General features: G+C 45.1%; 1 protein-coding gene across 1 annotated transcript in view; it reads left to right on the top strand.

The window, feature by feature from the left end:
- LOC139410082 (TATA-binding protein-associated factor 172-like) overlaps positions 1-19,291 on the top strand; it is a 74,904-nt gene extending 55,613 nt beyond the window's left edge. Inside the window, exons 25-39 of the mRNA XM_071155523.1 lie at positions 2,192-2,393; positions 2,641-2,789; positions 3,555-3,707; positions 8,631-8,752; positions 13,957-14,124; positions 14,262-14,339; positions 14,424-14,553; positions 15,255-15,396; positions 15,621-15,751; positions 15,955-16,077; positions 16,649-16,801; positions 17,065-17,273; positions 17,631-17,790; positions 18,044-18,214; positions 18,367-19,291. Of these exons, the coding sequence (XP_071011624.1) occupies positions 2,192-2,393; positions 2,641-2,789; positions 3,555-3,707; positions 8,631-8,752; positions 13,957-14,124; positions 14,262-14,339; positions 14,424-14,553; positions 15,255-15,396; positions 15,621-15,751; positions 15,955-16,077; positions 16,649-16,801; positions 17,065-17,273; positions 17,631-17,790; positions 18,044-18,214; positions 18,367-18,510 (2,235 nt within the window). The 3' untranslated portion in view covers positions 18,511-19,291. The remainder of the gene's footprint in view (positions 1-2,191; positions 2,394-2,640; positions 2,790-3,554; positions 3,708-8,630; positions 8,753-13,956; positions 14,125-14,261; positions 14,340-14,423; positions 14,554-15,254; positions 15,397-15,620; positions 15,752-15,954; positions 16,078-16,648; positions 16,802-17,064; positions 17,274-17,630; positions 17,791-18,043; positions 18,215-18,366) is intronic.
- The last annotated feature ends 1,006 nt before the right edge of the window (positions 19,292-20,297 follow it).

Raw genomic sequence — 20,297 nt, 5'->3', positions numbered from 1 at the left:
TAACACAGTAGAAAAAAAATAGAGTCTATATACATTGTGTGCAAAAGGCATGAGGAGGTAGGCAAATAGTTACAATTTTGCAGATTAACACTGGAGTGATAAATGATCAGATGGTCATGTACAGGTAGAGATATTGGTGTGCAAAAGAGCAGAAAAGTAAATAAATAAAAACAGTATGGGGATGAGGTAGGTACAATTGGGTAAAATTAGCAAACAGTATCCAGTCATTTGCAGCTAGCTAGTTGTGATGATCTGGTGTAATGATTCAGAGCGGCAGGAATCCGGTGATGTGGTAGAGGAAAGCAGTCTGGAAAAGGAAAGCTCTGTGCAGACTGGCAGGCGTTGTCCGAGCTAAGGCTGGCTGGTGGCTGGCTGGTGACAGAGGAAAAAGATGAAGACCGCTAGCCGTGGCTAACAAAGACTAGAAGCTAGTTAGCTGGTTAGCTCCTTATGGAAGTTCCAGTTATAAGGAATAAAAATAGCAGATCCGTACCACATTGGGTGAGGCGGGTTGCAGGAAAGTAGAAAGTGAGATTAAGATATATACGAAAAAGACTGGCTATTTACACGGGATAAGACAAATACACACGTCCTGCTGCTACGCCATCTTGGATTCTAGATGGCGTAGCAGACCCTTTACTCAGTACTTTGTTGAAGCACCTTTGGCAGCGATTACAGCCTCGAGTCTTCTTGGGTATAACTCTACAAGCTTGGCACACCTGTATTTCGGGAGTTTCTCCCATTCTTCTCTGGAGATCCTCTCAAGCTCTCAGGTTGGATGGAGAGCATTGCTGCACATCTATTTTCAGGTCTCCAGAGATGTTCGATCAGATTCAAGTCCGAGCTCTGGCTGGGCCACTCAAAGACATTGAGACTTGTCCCGAAGCAACTCCTGTGTTGTCTTGGCTGTGTGCTTAGGGTTGTTGTCCTGTTGGAAGGTGAACCGTTTCCCCAGTGTGAGGTCCTGAGGACTGGAGCAGGTTTTCATCAAGGATCTCTGTACTTTGCTTCGTTCAGGTTTGCGTCGATCCTGACTAGTCTCCCAGTGCCTACCACTGAAAAACATCTCCACAGCATGATGCGTCCACCACCGTGCTTCACCGTAGGGATAGTGCCAGGTTTCCTCCAGACATGACGCTTGGCATTCAGGCCAAGGAATTCTTGTTTTGGTTTCATCAGACCAGAGAATCTTGTTTCTCATGGTCTGAGAGTCCTTTAGGTGCCTTTTGGCAAACTCCAAGTGGGCTGTCATGTGCCTTCCATGGAGTGGCTTCCATCTCTAACATAAAGGCCTGATTAGTGGGGTGCTGCAGAGATGGTTGTCCTTCTGGAAGGTTCTCTTATCTCCACAGAGGAACTCTGGAGCTCTGTCAGAGTGACCATCGGGTTCTTGGTCACCTCCCTGATTAAGGCCCTTCTCCCTGATTGCTCAGTTTGACCGGATAGCCTTCTCTAGGAATAGTCTTGGTGGTTCCAAACTTTAAGAATGATGGAGGCCACTGTGTTCTTGGGGACTTTCAATGCTGCAGACATTTTTGCTGGTACCCTCGACACAATCCTGTCTCTGAGCTTTACGGACAATTCCTTCGTCATCGTAGCTTTGATTTTGCTCTGACATGCACGGTCAACTCTGGGACTTATAGACAGGTGTGTGCCTTTTCCAAATCATGTTCAATCAGTTGAATTTACCACAAATGGACTCCAATCAAGTTGTAGATACATCTCAAGGATGATCAATGGAAACGGGATGCACCTGAGCTGAATTTCGTGTCTCATAGCAAATGGTCTGAATAATTACTTAAATAAGGTATTTGTTTTTTTTTATACATTTGCAAATGTTTTTTTTGGGGGGGGTTTAATCCATTTTAGAATAAGTCTATAATGTAACAAAATGGGGAAAAGTCAAGGAGACTGAATACTTTCCAAAGGCACTCTGTATGCCTCAAGCCAAAATGAATGGTGAAGATGAGCACAGGTATCTGGAAATTACGTGGTGGTGTTTTGAATTGTGACATGTACATCACCTGCCACAATCCAAAACACCACCTTGTGTTTTGGGCCGTGTGTTTATCTCAACAGAGGACTTTGACATGAACACATCAGGCAAACTTTGATTTTGGAGCGTAATGTCTGTAAATACCACATTTACTGTATTGTCTGTCTGATTTAGTTCTTCCCCTCTGCGTTTCAGTTGTTGGAGCACCTGCCCCACCTGTTCACCTGTCTGCAGCACCCGTACACGGCCGTGCGTCACATGGCGGCGCGCTGCGTTGGTGTGCTCAGTAAGATCGCTACCATGGAGACCATGCACCTGTTCCTGGAATGTGTGCTGCCCTGGCTGGGGTGCATCGAGGATGGCACTAAGCAGGAGGGGGCCATCGAGGCCATGGCCTGTATCCTTCATACGTGTCAGTTAGACATGTTCCCGCTTATGGGCAACCAACCAATGTTTTTTATATAAGATAGAAAAATGACATGCCATAAAGCAGACACTTTATCCAACAGTATATTGAGTTAATGCATACATTTTTTTTGTAAATGTGACCCCAGCATAAATTGAACCCAAAACCCCACATTGAAACCAGGGGAGTTGGTGTCTTGTGGTTGGTTGTCCTTGACCCCTTGGCCCCCGCCCCTCAGGTGTGATGGAGCAGTTGGATGTGGACATCGTGCCGTACATTGTGCTGCTGGTGGTGCCGGTGCTGGGCCGCATGAGTGACCCCAGTGACAGCGTCCGTTTCATGGCCACGCAGTGCTTCGCCACCCTCATCCGCCTGCTACCACTGGAGGTAAACACACACACCGAACAATACAGCACAGGCAGTATGTTTTAAGGAGATTTGTTTGCAAGTAGTTATTTGGGTGTAGTTATTTAGTCTTTTTTGGGGATGCCAGGTCATTTGTAGATCTGTCATTCTGAGCAGTCCTACTGCAGTGTAGTCGATTTCAAACACTCGCTAGATCTGCCATTTACAAGCTACCTGCGGTGTTACTTCCTACTGTGCAATATGGTTATTTGCCTTTTGCCCAATAGAGGACAGTATCTCACTATTTTCCTATGCTGAATATTTTATGTGATTGTCATTTGGAGGATGTGTGTGGGTTCTCTAATGAAGTTGGGCATTTTTTTTTCATGGCGACATTGACATCTGTGGTCAAGCGGTTAAGTGTTCTCAGTTCATTGGTTCACTTCAATCAGAGGGATTAAGTGGGAGAAAGGAATCAGATGCACTGCAGAATCGGGACGTCTGAATGTCAGCCGAATGACCTCCCATACGGAGACACAGTTGACTCCCAAATAAACAATGTTGGAGGCTTGGCTTTTGCACCTGGTAATGTTTGTTTGGATATCTTACACCCTTTTCACACTATCATACTGACCACAATTGTAATACGCTCAGATATGACATTTTTCATTATTTCCAGCAAGGTTAAAGCAACTATGGTGGATGTGATACCAGGTCAGCAAAGGACAGCTGGGCTTGGTTCAGGTCAGTGGTGTGAAAAGGGTTTTGAGTCTGCCTTTTTATTATTATTATTATTTTTTAACTTAGGCGGGTATCCCGGATCCTCCCACCATGTCGGATGATCTGATTCGCCAGAAGGCCAGAGAGCGTCACTTCATGGAACAGCTGCTGGACAGCAGGAAGTTGGAGAACTACAAGATCCCTGTGCCCATCAAGGCTGAGCTCCGCAAGTATCAGCAGGTGTGTGTTTACATGGCCTTTATTTGTTTTTTTTACGTGTTTATGTGTGCATTTACATTTTGTGGGTGTTCTACCAACAATTGGTCGGGCCAATATTAGCCCTTTTCATAATCTATCGGCTAACAGCCCTTGACTATAGGTGCAGCTGAGATCTCCTTTATAGCACGAGCGCACTGTGCCTATTGTGTCAAACTGCTGCAAGCAATCTTTCCTCAAGGAACCTATAGGCTGCATTTTGCTACCCACTCATGCTGCACATCATTTATCACACTTGAATAATGCAAAAATGTTGAGCCCTAAATGAATTTCCTGTTCGGCAAAACAATGTCCATACAGGCTACAGTACAAAGACGGATACCGGTAGCTTGCTAAGTAGCTAGCAAAATAACATTCAGCATTCAGAGAAAGCGAACTTTGCTAGCTAGCTTACAGGAAACATCAGTCATTTTTTCAGTCGACTAACCAACCCCCATTAATCGGTTAACAAACGGTTAAATTCGTCCAAACAGTAATATTAGTTGAACAGAAAGTACTATTGCCATTGCTGAGATATTACAATTTGTGTGTACGAATTCTGTGTCAAAAGGTCACAGGAGATGCACTGGTCAATGGCAGAGCCTTTTCCAAAAATGGCACCAAAATGACACAAGTGGACTTGGATTAATAAACAAACTCAAATATCTCAAGATAGGAAAGTCCCATCAACATGACATTTTCAAGGGTTATACAATAATATGAGCATGTTAAATTGGAATATAATTAAATATGTATACATACCGTAAAACTTCAATTAAACACTGAGTCTCAAATAGCCACTTGTCCTATTTTTAGTAGCCGGGCAATGGCACACATTTCAGCAATATAAACGGCTGTTTTAAATAAACGCCCTGTCTAAATTAATTGTTTACGAGGTTACCGTGACTTGTTTACGAGGTTTAATGTTTGATGTGTCACATTTACATAACTTTTCCAAGTCATTACTGAATTATGGCAATCAGCTGTTTTTATCGCAAGTAAGTAACTGCTAGCTATTGGCTGATAGCTAACTGGCAAGCACAAAAATTCAAGTACAGACCCCAAGAAATTGGCCGATCGCCATCTAGTGGTGAAAGTAAGAACTGCTGAAAAATGCATAGTCAGAGGATAATAATTCTGTCAAGGAAGTTTGTCTTAATAAAAAAAAAGGGTGTAAACGATAACACATTAGGGCAGGAAATTAAGGAATTGATTAAAAAGCTGGAAATAAACAATAAACTATGCAAATGAACAAAGCTGTGTGCATTAAGGAAATAGAAGTCTGTCTCGAAGTGCCTGTTGTGTCCAGTGATTGAAGCAAATAAAAGCCTGGGCTATTAATTGAAGTTTTACGGTATGCACATGTACTGTATACATTTCCTGTTGTACGCAATAAATCATTGACCAATTAGGCTTTTTCCACTTACGTTATTTATTTTGGCCTACTAATGCAATCAGTCATACACATATGCTACAGTACTAACCAGAGGTAATACTTTAGGATTTTAGTGTGCTTCTAACAGCAACTTATGTAATTTGACTCAACATTCTCTTATTTTTCTTGTGCCCACCTGCTCTAAAACCGTCTGCGGCGGCGGCTAACCTTCCTGATAGCTACTCTAGCAAAGGTGAGATTGGAGGATTGCATGAAATCTTGACAGCAGCATAGCAAAATGTTACCAAGAATTTGATTTGTGTAGTGATACATATATATTTTAAAAAATTACGTTTCGTCAGATGTATATGGTTGGACAGTGTAGATAAAAGCTTACTAAACTTCTCACTCAGGCTTTTTTTGAGCTGTCTCACTTCCAGCGAAAAGTGGTTGTCGGAAGAAGCGTAAAACCACTCTGGCCCCACTGATTGTGCGCTCCCCAATACGATACGTCACTTGACCTAACGTCCTAGCATGGGTACAAGGAATGGAAATTTGTCATTAAAAGCTTTAAAAACATGCGACAATAGCGAGCCGATCGTCTCATATTATTGAGCGTGCAACTACTGTAATTAAGCAGACCACGTAAGGCGTACAATTTGCCGGAAAACATTGTTCTAAAAGATGCACCTGATGGAGTGGTTTAAGAGAAACATCTCCGTTGACTTAGAAAGAGGGGAAATCTAAATATGCAACAACTAGGATGGGTTAATATGACTAGAATTTTGCCTTTGGCTTTTGGACAATGAAAGAAGGTGGATATGAAAACCAATAGAGAAATGCTGACACGCTTTGGGTCGCTAGCATAGCTGTTAGCTTTTGCATGCTTCTCCTTTCTCTCTCTGCTCTGCTGCTTCAGCTTGCGTCTGAGTTGCCTAGCAGCAAGTCTCCGCTCTGGCTTGTTGCCTAGCAGCAAGTCTCCGCTCTGGCTTGTTGCCTAGCAGCAAGTCTCCGCTCTGGCTTGTTGCCTAGTAGCAAGTCTCCGCTCTGGCTTGTTGCCTAGCAGCAAGTCTCCGCTCTGGCTTGTTGCCTAGCAGCAAGTCTCCGCTCTGGCTTGTTGCCTAGCAGCAAGTCTCCGCTCTGGCTTGTTGCCTAAGCAAGTCTCCGCTCTGGCTTATTGTCTAGCAGCAAGTCTCCGCTCTGGCTTGCTCACAGCTCGCTCTGACTAGACTAAGCCATTAGTTGACGTTACTCAAGCTACTTTCTAACTCTAAACTCACTGTACTTTACTATTTTCATCAAAATAAATAATTCTGGTCGGATCTAACACTGTTCGTGTTTGACTGACTGGATTTGTTATATTCTGACTCCAATTCAATTACATGAAATTATGCAAATGAATCTAGGCCGATTTTAAAATATATATATATCCTTGAGTCTATTGATGCAGCTGTGCGTCAATCTAAGTAACATTATAATCAAAATCCCAAACAAAATCCATCAATTTTAAGCTAGATGTATATTTGAGGTAGGGATGTTGGCCTTCAGCATCTGCGGGGGAAGATGGCAGAGCTACAGCGGTGTTTGTCAGACATCCTGAAAATCGGTATTCTCACAAACGTCTGTAGCGTCCGAAACGGTTTGACTCTATGGAAAGGGAAGACTCTCACGAACATGATGGGGTCCTCTGTTTTGCTCTATGACCCCTCAAGTTTCACAGGACTCGTCTGAAGGTAACCCATACAAACAAATGAAGGTAGTTTTGTGCCAACAAAAATAAGGGGTTAAATATGTCCAAAAAACATGCATTTCCTGAGCTTTCTTATATCTCCTAGGTATAGGACAGACACTTAAATCGTATTCCTTATGTGTAATTCTTTTTACTGTCTTTGCGGTTTTAGGAATGTGTTATTTCATGTGTTTCTATGGGCTGTAGTTGTAGGCCAAATTCAATATTTTATCACAATTTCTTTATACTGAAAGGGGTCCTAAAATACTAAATCAAGATGATCCATGGTATGAACATCTTTAAAACAATTCCATATGTTACAGATGACAAACACTCTACTGACATTTGCCAAAGCTCAGTAACTCAATGCATGCGTTCATTGAATATGCTTTCCCCTGTATTGTAAGTAGGACTAAACTACATCTTGATTTACCCAGTTTATCAATAGATTTATCATACAATAATAATCCCTTTGACTTTGTTGTAAGGGCTGTCAAAGTTAACGCGTTAATCACAGTTAACCTTTGACATTTTAAGCACAATGCGCTCTGCTGTGCGGTTGTCAGTAGTTACCACAAGCACAAAGTACTAATTATGGCTAATCCACAGATGGAACAATGAGACAGATAATTCGCCGGGTGTATAAATGTGAAGCATCCGCTTGGCGTTTCCTCTCACTGCCAAACATATGGTAGTGAGAGGAAGCCCACTGGCTGGCAGTTAGAGGAGATAGATTTTGACCGAAGTTCAGCACATTTTGATTTCAATAGTTTTCTGTTCCCAAAACTAGAATCTGTTTATGAACGGAATGGACAGTTTTTTTTATATTTATTTTTGTACATTTTGTTTGTAGACTTTTCCCTTTCAAAAAAATCACGTTGTTTAGAAGTGCAAAGGCGAACTGAGTTATTGCGCACTTCAGGAGGTGTTCCCTAACGGAAATATGCAGATGCATCGGTCTCAGACTTCTCTTGTTTCTTGTAGTGCTCAAACATCCATTATGCATGTAGTTTCGAATTAAAATGTACAGAAAGTTAAACCATAAGCGCATTCCAAGGGCATTTCTTTAGATAACAGCTCAAAATCGTAATTTGCACAGAAGTAGCTAGCTAGTTATGCTAACGTCAGCTAGCTCATCAAACAAGAATGTTTACAATGCCATGGCTGAATATCTTGATTCAACTCTAATCAAGAAGCATTCAGCTGCTGTAGATTAGGGTTGGAGTGAAAATCTACAGGACGGTAGCTCTCAAGGAACAGGGTTGGAAAGTGTGTGCGTGTGTGCGTGTGCGTGTGTGTGTGTGTGTGTGTGTGTGTGTGTGTGACTAAAAGATGAGGGATGGCCTTGTCTCTAACTAGTTAAATAACTCTACAAGCAATTCAGCACTTTCCACTTTATCTTCCGTCTCGTTATTTTCTGCCAGCCTCTACAAATAGGGTTTGCTTTAAATGTAGCAGGGAGGGCAGCTGCTGCTGACAAATTACTTTTGGACAGAACACACATTTTAAAGTGGTGGAATGGTTGGGCTTTGTGCCCAGCATCCATCTCTCTAATGGGAAAGTGATTTGTAGATCAGTGATTCTGCCTGTGATGTAGTCATACACAAAATATCAGCACAGTGACAATGTTTGTATGAATTCTTTCACTCATCACTTCACAAGGTGTGGCATAAAATGCAGTGCAACAGCTCATTGCGCCACGTCATTGTCCCTCCCTGCCATAGCTCGTATGCAGAATGTGATTGATAAGGTTATTAAAATGACTAATTTGATGGACCGTTTCAATAACTTTTGATCTTTCCAGGATGGAGTGAACTGGCTGTCCTTCCTGAATAAGTACAAGCTGCATGGTATCCTGTGTGACGACATGGGCCTGGGCAAGACCCTGCAGTCCATCTGCATCCTTGCTGGGGACCACTACCTCAGGTACTTAACTGCATGAACACACAAACAGGTCGTGTTCCAGGCCGACTATATTGCAGTTGCACTGCATGCATCAACCAACGGTTGCATGCCATGTCGTCGACTGTGCAGTCGGGCATCAGATTGCTCTATCATATGTGGTTACCAGACGTCATCAGACCATGCAACAGAACAGTGTACTATTCTACACTTGGTTTATTTTTTATTAAATAGTTTACATCAAATATCTTTTCAAGTTTTATTGAATTCCGTGACGCGGTTAGCCTTTACGGCTGGGACTGCAGGTTTGGGTCCCGGAATCCTCTTAAGTAGCAGTTAGCTGCTAGCCGTCATGAAAACAGAGTAGGCTAACGCTAGCAGTGCAAGCCCACCAATGTTTTTTTCCCCCCACGGCTGGGCACAAATGCTTTAGGTGTTTTGATTTCCACACAATCACAAGATTGTGGAACTGTCAAATAGACAGGGATTGGCCTGCCCTATATGCACCACCACCAAGCAGATTAAGGGAAGAGATCCTTCGGCTATGAGAAACGGATGACCTATTTTCTTAGTGTAGCCCAGGCAAACCGAATCTGTTTTTAAATGCCTCCTATAGCAAAGCTGTCTGAGTCGGGCGGCGTTGATCTGTCCCAATCCAACGGCTAGATATTAAACTCAACTCTGCGGCCCATTGGCGACTGGATCTCGCAAGCCGTAGAAGATCAGGGAGGCAGCCTGGCCCCCCTTCATATATCCGAGAAGATCCGATTCAGCTATCAAACAGCTTTACCCTGCTTGATACAGACCTACCAGCCCGGGAGTCAACACGGATCCTGGGAATATACCAACAGCCAGTGGCACCCTCCCACATGGCCACCCCAGTTCAACAGATCGCTGACTCAAGACAGAAGGGTCTCGGGCCAGCCGCCACCTTCCTGGGGTTTTCCGACGCCATCCACTGTTGCTGGTGAGAAGAATCAGGCTAGCCTCCCTCGAAGCCTCCATCCCCCCTGCCTGAGGCAGTCCCATCCTGCTCTCCCTCTTCCTTAATTAACCATCAGATTCCATCACAACCACCATCATTGTGGGCAGCTCGATGGTGAGAGATTTTGGCTTGCCTACAGTCTGTGGACCGACCCAAAGACCACTGTCACACAGGAGCCTGTTTCCATGACATCAACTCCCTCCTGCCAAACAATTCTGGCCAACTACTTCATTATTGACACAGGTTTTAACGACCTTCGCTTTAGGTGATCTGAGGGAGTACTACACAAAAAAATTGTAGCGCCCTCGCTAGCACAGGGAAGAGAATAATTCTCTCTGGCCCCCTCCCGTGCTATCAAAGGGGTTCAGAATGTTTCAGCCGACTCGTTGCCCTTAACGAGTACCCGAAGGAACCTTGCGAGAACAGGAACGTCTCCTTTTGTGACAACTTTGATTTGCTGTGGGAGCAACCGGCACTTTTTAAGAGACTGGATTTCACCCTAACTACAGGGTTTATAGAAATATTTCCTGCAGCATGGCAAAGCGTTTTAGAGACGGACAGGGTCTGGTAGTGCTCCAGTGCTCCCTGTCAGAATAAGCAACGGAGGACTTGGAAACCATGTCAACTCCTGTGGAAATGGCACTATGGTTATTGTAACCTAATTTATGTTCCTCTAACTCTGCCTTCTAGTGAGTTTCTACAAACGTATCATCTACCATTCTGATACATTGGAGACTTTCAGAAAACCTGGTTGTAACGTTAGTCATTTGGTCATTTTTCCATTGGTCACCTCGAGTGGCCCACACTCATTGAATATGGAGCTTTTAAATGTTTTAAACTAGCAATCACTAGTTAAAACCTTTCTTGTGAATGACCTCATTTCAGAGCGCAAAATTGGTTGTATGTTTCTCACTGAAACATGGCTGTCTTCAGATTGTAGTTCTACTCTTATTGAAGCCCCCCCCCCCCCAGACTACAGCTTTTCATACTCTCAGAAAAGGGTGGGGTGACAGCCTCTATTTTTTAAATTTATTAATAATACTCTCAGCTGTAAGGACATTTAGTTTGGTGACTTTTGTAAGTATTCTGAGCATCATGCTATACTGTTTAAATGTCAGCCACCAGTGCTGACTATAACCATGCATTGGCCATCAAAAGCACTGCCCCATTTCATTTCCTGATTTCTTTGAACTATTGTCCTTCAACTATGATACAAATCATTGTTATGCGTTTTATTTTTTTTTATTTTTATATATTCATGTTGACAGAGATTTGAATTTCGGACTCTTTTGAGCTCTATGGACTTCATCCAACATGTCACTGGACCCACCCATAGCTGCAGCCATGCTCTGAACCTGGTTATCACCAAGGGGCTTTCTATTGACACATCCTCTTGTTGATGTTGCTTTGTCTGATCTCCACTGTATTTGTACTACTACCTTGTTCCCCATTGCACAGGGTAATACTGAACAACCTCATTAAGAAACACGATCTCACCTCTGAAGTTGCTACAGGTTTTTGAGTGTAGGAACAACACACCATCACCTATTCTGCCTTCCTCTTGTGATGATTTAGTTCACTTTAATAGCAAACTAAGGGCAACCATTGACGCCGTAGCTCCTGTAAGGTTGAAAAGAGGCCACATCCAAACAGAGCCAATTGGATGAGTCAGGAAACAAATCAATTGATAAGAAAATTGCAGAAAGGCAGAGGGAAAGTGGGGAAAGTCAGTTGCTGGTCAATTATGATATTCTGAGAGCGCATCTTGGCATATATGACAAGGCGATTAGAAATGCAAAGACGGGTTAATTTTTCCGACATTGATCACTAATAATCAGGATCATTCGAGTGTTCTTCTCTGCCATTGATGGCCTGATAAATCCTACCCCCGCAAGTCTGAACTTTCCTCCACATATTAAATGTGATGCGTCTCAGAGATCAGACCCCAATCATTATGCTGGGTGTCAGTCAAGGAAGACCTTATGCAAGGTTTTTATATACAGTGCATTCAGAAAGTATTCAGATCCTTGACCTCTTTTACATTTTTGTTAGGTTACAGCCTTATTCTAAAATGGATACGTTTTTTTTGTGTGTCTCAATCTACACACAATACTCTGTAATGACAAAGCAAAAAACATTTTTTTTTATACATTTTTGCAAATTTATGAAAAATAAACTGAAATATCACATTTACGTAAGTATTCAGACCCTTTACTCAGTACTTTGTTGAAGCACTTTTGGCAGCGATGACCACCTCGAGTCTTTGGTTATGGCTCTACATGCTTGCCACCTGTATTTGGGGAGTTTCTCCCATTCTTCTCTGCAGATCCTCTCAAGCTCTGTCAGGTTGGATGGGGAGCATTGTTGCACAGCTATTTTCAGGTCTCTCCAGAGATGTTCGATCGGGCTCTGGCTGGGCCACTCAAGGACATTCCGAGACTTGTCCCGAACTATACCTGCATTGTCTTAGCTGTGTTCTTAGGGTTGTTTTCCTGTTGGAAGGTGAACCAGTCTGAGTGCTCGGAGCAGGTTTTCATCAAGGATCTCTCTGTACTTTGCTCCGTTCATCTTTCCCTCGATCCTGACTAGTCTCCCAGTCCCTGCCGCTGAAACCATCCCCACAGCATGATGCTTCCACCACCATGCTTCACCGTAGGGATGGTGCCAGGTTTCCTCCAGATGTGACACTTGGGATTCAGGCCAAAGAGTTCAATCTTGGTTTCATCAGACCAGAGAATCTTGTTTCTCATGGTCTGAGAGTCTGTGCCTTTTGGCAAACTCCAAGCGGGCTGTCATGTGCCTTTTTACTGAAGAGTGGCTTCATTCTCTACCATAAAGGCCTGATTTGGTGGAGTGCTGCAGAGAGGGTTCTCCTCCTGGAAGGTTCTCCCATCTCCACAGAGGAACTCTGGAGCTCTGTCAGTGACCATCAAGTTCTGACCAAGGTCCTTCTCCCCCGATTGCTCAGTTTGGCCGGGTGGCCAGCTCTAGGAAGAGTCTTGGTGGTTCAAAACTTCTTCCATTTAAGAAGGATGGAGGCTACTGTGTTCTTGGGAACTTTCAGTGCTGCAGAAAGTTTTTGGTACCCTTCTCCAGATCTGTACCTAGACACAATCCTGTCTCTGAGCTCTACGGACAATTCCTTTTGACCTCATGTCTTGGTTTTTGCTCTGACATGCACTGTCAACTGTGGGACCTTATATAGACAGGTTTGTGCCTTACCAAATCATGTCCAAACAATTGAATTTACCAACAGGTGGACTCCAAGTTGTAGAAACATCTCAAGGATGATCAATAGAAACAGGATGCACCTGAGCTCAATTTTAAGTCTCACATAGCAAAGGGTCTGAATACTTATGTGAATAAGGTATTTGTTTTATACATGTGCAAACATTTCTAAACCAGTTTTTTTTTAGAATAAGACTAACGTAACAAAATGTGAAAGTCAAGGGGTCTGAATACTTTCCAAATCCACTGTCTGTTACCCCTTGGCAAGCACAGCATTGATTTCCACTGCTACTCAGACGATACACAACTTTACATTTCTGTGTCACCACGAGGATTTTAGCTCCACAGAAATGAGACTATTGGTGATTTGAAATGCTTGGATGACTCACAACTTCTTCCAGCTAAATCCGGACAAGACCGAGGCACTTATTGTTGGAGCCAAAGCATAGAGAGAGAATCTGTCCGCACATTTTAATTCACAGGCAGTGAAGGTGAAAAACCTAGGTGTAATTTTAGATTTTGAACTCCAATCACGTGTGTGTGTGTGTGTGTGTGTGTGTGTGTGTGTCCAAAATAGATTTTTACCACCTGCAGAACATTGCCACGGGGCAGTTGTTTCTCTCTTTGGCTGATAGAGACTCATCCATGCTTTTATTACAAGCAGGCTTGACTACTGTAATACTCTCCTGTCTGGTTAGCCGAAGAAAGTCATTGGTCAAGAGCAAAACATACAGAATTCTGCAGCACGGGTACTGGCTGCCTGTGAGATTTAGAACAAATTAAGATTCTTCTGTTTTTTTGTGAGGTAAATAGTTGTTTTTCTGTGAAACACATCGTTTCATCCATGCCCGAAAGGTGGTAAATAAATAAAGCTTGATTGGATTAAATGCCTATCCAGGCGTTGTGAAATCTGGCAGGCAACTGCAATGTAGTCATCCTGGAACGTGTCCACGGTTTGACTTTAAACTGGACAGGAGGCTCCTCTGTTGTTAAGAGTTCTATTAATTGTGTGCAGGGCACAGGAGTATGCCAAGACCAAGGCAGCAGACTGCACCCCCCTGCCCTCTCTGGTGGTGTGCCCCCCCACACTGACGGGTCACTGGGTGGACGAGGTGGGCAAGTTCTGCACCGACGAGTACCTGAACCCCCTGCACTACACAGGACCCCCCACGGAGCGAGCACGGTAAGACCCCTAGACCGACCCTCACCCACCCAAACATACACACGATTCCACCACAGAGATTGCATAGGAGAACACGGCATCATCATTTGTTTAAATTATTACGAGGTTCAAATAATTCATTGTTTTTTCTTTTGCAGGTTACAGCATCAAGTGAAAAAGCACAACCTAGTAGTAGCCTCCTACGATGTTGTACGAAACGACATAGACTTTTTTAGGTGATTTATTGAAATTAAAAAAATATATCTTTAGGATGGTGGATGTCATTTTTATAAATAATATATACAAATTTTAATTTTCAGGAATATAAAATTCAATTACTGTATCCTCGACGAGGGCCATGTGATCAAGAACGGGAAGACCAAGCTCTCTAAGGCCATTAAGCAGTTGGCGGCCAACTTCCGAGTCATCCTATCAGGAACGCCTATCCAGGTGGGGGGGCATTTTCTTCAGCCGATTATTAAATATATTTTTTAATTGAACCTTTATTTAAGTAGGCAAGTCAGTTAAGAACAAATTCTTAATTACAATGACACTGGGCCAATTGTGCTCCACCCTACGGTCCTCTCAATCACGGCTGGAAGTGATACAGCCTGGATTTGAACCAAGGACTGTAGTGACGCCTCTTGCACTGAGATGCAGTGCCTTAGACCGCTGCGCCACTCGGGATCTTTTTTGTAAAAGTAATTAAGGAATGAGCAAAGGCGTCTGCAGTGGGAATGAATCTGTTCCAGTGTGTTCGTTTTTTTGTTTTTAGCGTCTTTCTTTACTAAACTTCATTGTAAGACCGTGATCCTCTTGAGCTTGTTAATGTTCTGTGCTCACTGCATCAGATCAATGTTGCCTAATCATTTCTCTATACTGGCCTAATGATTCCTTCCTCCACTCTGTGGTGCGTATTGTCTTTACAATGACGGGTGTAGTATTAGTGGATGAAATGAGGACATTATGCCAAGCCTGTGTGACATTAATGGTGACGTACGTTAGACTCTGTGAATGCCTATTGTGCAGTCTGCCGCTGTAGCCTTCATAGAGGAGTTCAGTCCAAGCAGTCGGACTACTTCCAAGTCTCAGCGTTTATTTCAGTCTAATACAACTCTCTCACTTTCTCTCCCTCTGCCGCCTCTCCTCAGAATAATGTTCTGGAGCTGTGGTCGCTCTTTGACTTCCTCATGCCCGGCTTCCTGGGCACAGAGCGCCAGTTTGCTGCCCGCTATGGCAAGCCCATCCTGGCCAGCCGTGATGCCAAGAGCTCGTCGCGCGAGCAAGAGGCCGGTAAGATCCGATTTGTCTCTGTTCTGATGTTGGTGTAATCACCAGTTGTGAATGCCTAACGATGAGCGCATGGAAGCTGGGTCTTGTTCATTTGGCACTGTGGTTGTGACGACATTGCAACACTTGATTGTTCCATGGCAGAACAAATACAATCCCAACAAATCTGACACCGACAGTGGTGTGTTTTTGTTTCTTGTGGTGACTGTTCCGCTCCTCCTCTCTAGGGGTGCTGGCCATGGAGGCGCTGCATCGCCAGGTGCTGCCCTTCCTCTTGAGGAGAATGAAGAAGGACGTGCTGCAGGACCTGCCCCCCAAGATCATCCAGGACTACTACTGCAATCTCAGCCCTCTACAGGTACACTAGGAAACCTCTGAACCGCTGCTATAACGTCATATAGACGGTCTCTTCATATGAAGAGAACAGCAGTAGCTTACCTCTGTTGTGATGGCCTAAAATCCCAAATAACTACTCATTATATGATTTAAGATGAGCAATTCTGCGCCTCACCTTGCTCAAACTGATCCCCTCAAACACGCCGTCTCGCTCTCTGTCTGCAGGTTCAGCTGTATGAGGACTTTGCCAAGTCCCGGGCCAAGGTCAGTGTGGAGGACACCATCTCTACAGCCTCCATCCACGAAGAGGAGAAGCCCAAGCTGAAGGCCACGGGCCACGTGTTCCAGGTAAACACACACACAGGTCAATGTATGCGACTGCTTTCTTTTAGTTTGTGGATTGTGCCTGAGGCATTTTTTGCCACTTGTGACCTGCATTGAAAATGGTAGAAGGTGGCAGGTAGCTTAGCATTGTTTTGGGTCAGTAACCGACAGGTTGCTAGTTCAAATTCCAGACCCGACAAGGTGAAAAGTCTGTCTGTGCACTTGTGCAAGGAACTTAACCGCCATTTCTTCAGGGCCGCCGTTGATAATGGCAGACTCCGGCCGTGACCCCCACTCTCCGAGGGTGTCTCTAGCACTACACAGCTGATTCAAATAATCAAAGCTTGATGATGAGTTGGTTTACTGGAATTAGCTGTGTAGTGCTAGGGCAAAAATCAAAACGTGCACTTGGGGGTGGCCCCAGGACCGAGTTTGGGAAACGCTGCCTTAGACTGCTGCGCCACGCAGCACACATTTCACACATGCGTATAATAGGACAAAATAGAATCACCCACCAAATTGTTATTATATCTTTTAAATTTGTGCGTATTCACCGTACTTGGTATTTGTTATTTACATCCTCTTCCCTCTCCAGGCTCTGCAGTACTTGCGGAAGCTGTGTAACCACCCAGGCCTGGTACTGCTGCCACAGCACCCAGAGTACAAGCGCATCACAGACCAGCTGGCAGCACAACACTCCAGCCTCCGAGACATCCAGCACTCGCCCAAACTCTCAGCTCTCAAACAGGTACCCCTATACCCTACCTCTAGGTGCCACTCATTCCCCATTCCTGACCCCAATCTCAGCCACGCACCACCCCTATTCCCCTCTCTGCCTTCACATACCATCCTATTCCTGTCCCCCAAATCTTCTCTGCTCCAGAAGTGGCAGTTATTGAGATTGTAGTGGAGTGAGGTACAGATACCTCCTACTCCATACTACTCAACCCCTACAGATAAAAACACCCCTGTGAGTAAGTTGATATACTGAGCCCCCTCCCCCTATTCCAGTTGTTGTTAGACTGTGGTCTGGGCAGCAGCGGCTCAGCGGAGGGCACAGAGGCGGTGGTGGCCCCGCACAGAGTGCTGATCTTCTGTCAGCTGAAGAGCATGCTGGACATCGTGGAGCACGACCTGCTCAAGCCCCAGCTGCCCACCGTCACCTACCTGCGACTGGACGGCAGCGTCCCGACTGGCCTGCGCCACTCCATCGTCTCCAGGTGAGAAGGGGAGAGCATGGAGCGAGTCTTTGGGTCCTGTGTGTTTGACAATACAATGCATGGCGTTGGTGTCACACTATCATCAGTAGTGTTATTTGTTTTTAGGACGGGACCCGTTAGAAGTAGTTTGAGGGACCGCTATTGGGCTCAGACAGTAGGCTGAGCTGAGGCTGGAACCTACGTCGCCGGGGGGGGGGTTGGTTATGTGTAGTCAGGAGCTTTTAGACTGCTACACCAGACTAAGGCACAGTCCTGCCGCCTTTGCTGACGTGTCACTTACAAACCTCATCTGAATTGAGTGGCACTGTCCTTCTCTCGCCGTCTCTCTCTACGGTGCTCTGTCACGCTCGCTCTCAGGTTCAACAACGACCCCTCCATAGACGTGCTGCTGCTCACCACCCACGTGGGCGGTCTGGGTCTGAACCTGACCGGCGCTGACACGGTGGTGTTTGTGGAACACGACTGGAACCCTATGAGAGACCTACAGGCCATGGACCGCGCACACAGGATAGGACAGGTAAACTACTGCCTCTGTATGTAAAATATCCAGGCCAGCAGAGTGTGGTTTGGTTCGGCCTTAGGGCGTGAATCAGGCAAAAAACATGTTTGAGTGGATCAATTTTGAGTAAGCCAAGGCTTCAGAATCACTCGTTTTGATTCTGTGCAGTCCCAACTGCAACGTAGTTCGTCTCAGACATGCGCACAGGCTTGTCCAGTTGGCAGTCCCGACGTAGTGCCACATTTCTGTAACGGTGTGTCTCCTCTTGCAGAAACGCGTGGTGAACGTGTATCGTCTGATCACGCGTGGCACCCTGGAGGAGAAGATTATGGGCCTGCAGAAGTTCAAGATGAGCATCGCCAACACTGTCATCAGCCAGGAGAACGCCAGTCTGCAGAGTATGGGCACCGACCAGCTCCTCAACCTCTTCACCTTGGACAAGGTCAGTAGCGCTCGCTTGGGTACACACACTTATACACGTGCACCCCCTCCCCCTCCCGTGTTAGTCATTCTACTCTTTCACACACATCTATTTAACCAGTGTCGCCTGTCCGTGTATGTTTTGATCCCTCTAACCTGTCTCTCTCCGTCTAGGAAGGAAAGGACGATAAGGGCGAGTCGTCCTCAGGAGGGAAAGCCTCCATTAAGAACGTGCTGGACGGCCTGGGGGACCTGTGGGACCAGCAGCAGTACGAAACCGAATACAACCTGGACAGCTTCATGCACTCGCTCCACTAGCCTCACTTACCCAGCCAGGGCTCAGTGCTATCTGCCAGTCTGATTCTGGTTGTCCCCATGGCTTCCCCAGTATTCTCCCACCCCAAAGCCCACTTAACTAGATAGCCTTCCCACCTTTAGTCCTGTGTGCCCTCCTGTTCCCGGGGGAACAGAGGAGCAGGGTCATCTAGTCGAGTTGAGACTGCCTGTACAGTGGAGCAGCAAGATGGGACTGGCCCAGAGACCACTCCAGCCCTGTGGCGGTCCGCCTTCTAAACTGAAGTCTTAAAGCACTCCCACACCCACTTTTAGAGGACTACCAGTGTTCTATTGACTGTATAGGCAAAAACAAGATGTTTGACTGGAGGAAAGGAGAGGGGGAGCCATCTTATAGGAACACGTGCGCACACACCAGAGTGCTGGCTCTTTATAGCTGGTTACTGGATTGCACTGTGACTACTGGCTAGAAGGGGTGTTTTATACCACCCCCAGGTGGCGCTAGTCTCCCCACACATGTCCTGTGTAAGCACATTCACTTGAACTTTCTCGCCCACATAGAACTCTGTATGGATCAGTTGGCTGGCCTGGCACAGGATTGGAAAAGCCGTGGCCGGGCGCTCGTCCCCACCCTTGTGAAATGTCACTCTAAATGGAGCTGCGCTGAAGCAGCCTCACAGGGACTTACACCGCGGGGACCAACCTGAAACAAGGGGACGAGTTTTAAGAAAATGCAGACCTGTAAATATTTCTGTAATTGTTGCTCCTTGTTGAAACTGATAGTTATAATAAATTCTAGAGCTTTCAGCGGGCGTCCTGTTTTGTGCGTCCAGCATTGTCCCCATAGACTGCATTCCTATGTTGAACACGGCCAGTAGAGGGTGTCCTTGCATTTAGGAATGATGGCACTGAGATTAGCTCTGAGTGGAAAGTGGATCGGGACCATTTGAGGCGCAGCATGAGGTTGAAAAGCAAGAGAAAGTAAAGATGACTATACCATGTCAGTGATACTGGAGCTTTAGTCTGAGGTGATGGGCAAACCAGTGTTATTGCTTACATGGAACTCCTGACTACCAAACTTTTCAGACACATTGCTGCCGCACATCTGGTACTTTGTGAATCCAGATTCCCTTTACTCTCAAAAAGGCACCATAGGTCATAATCTGCATCATAACCTTACTAGAGGCTGTAACGATCCGTGACGGTAATGTGTGAGGCATCTGAAACCCCGGCTTATACATGGTGCTCGTGTCTTTTGTCCCAATATTGTTCACATTGTATTAAAATGTCATGTGTGCATTGTACCCAGATTTCCTGGTCCCTCCCTGTATGTCAATTATTTGACTTTCTTTCAAAAATCCCCTTTATTTATTTACATTGACGCCATCCGTCAATGATCCGATACCGATGGATCGTTCCTACGGCGGCAGAAGTTGGCCAAAACACTACGCAGAGAGAACAGTCGCAAGTGCGTCGGAGCATGTGTTTACCGATAGGATCGAGAGGCATCGCTGCTGTCGGATCAGCTTTCCTCATTCAAATCGTACCTTTTTACTTTACAATTAACTGCCAATACTGTTGACGGATCAGCTCCTAGAGAAATCTATTATCACCTTTTGGCACTTACTCAGTGCACTAACACATGAAATGTATTTAAGGACCAATTTGACAGCTGACAATTAGCAAATTAGAACTCAATTGAAATGTATAGGCCTATGTTGCGTACAGTACTCGTTAATGCAGTCGGTTTTCGTTTCAAGCATCTGCATCCTTTTAACAATTGCAAAGACGTTCTGCAGTTATCAGCGGTC

Source organism: Oncorhynchus clarkii, chromosome 1, assembly GCF_045791955.1.
Source record: "Oncorhynchus clarkii lewisi isolate Uvic-CL-2024 chromosome 1, UVic_Ocla_1.0, whole genome shotgun sequence".
In the NCBI taxonomy this organism is placed as follows: Eukaryota; Metazoa; Chordata; class Actinopteri; order Salmoniformes; family Salmonidae; genus Oncorhynchus; species Oncorhynchus clarkii.
The sequence above is the reverse complement of the archived record's forward strand: the minus strand, read 5'-3'. Positions and strand labels throughout refer to the sequence as shown.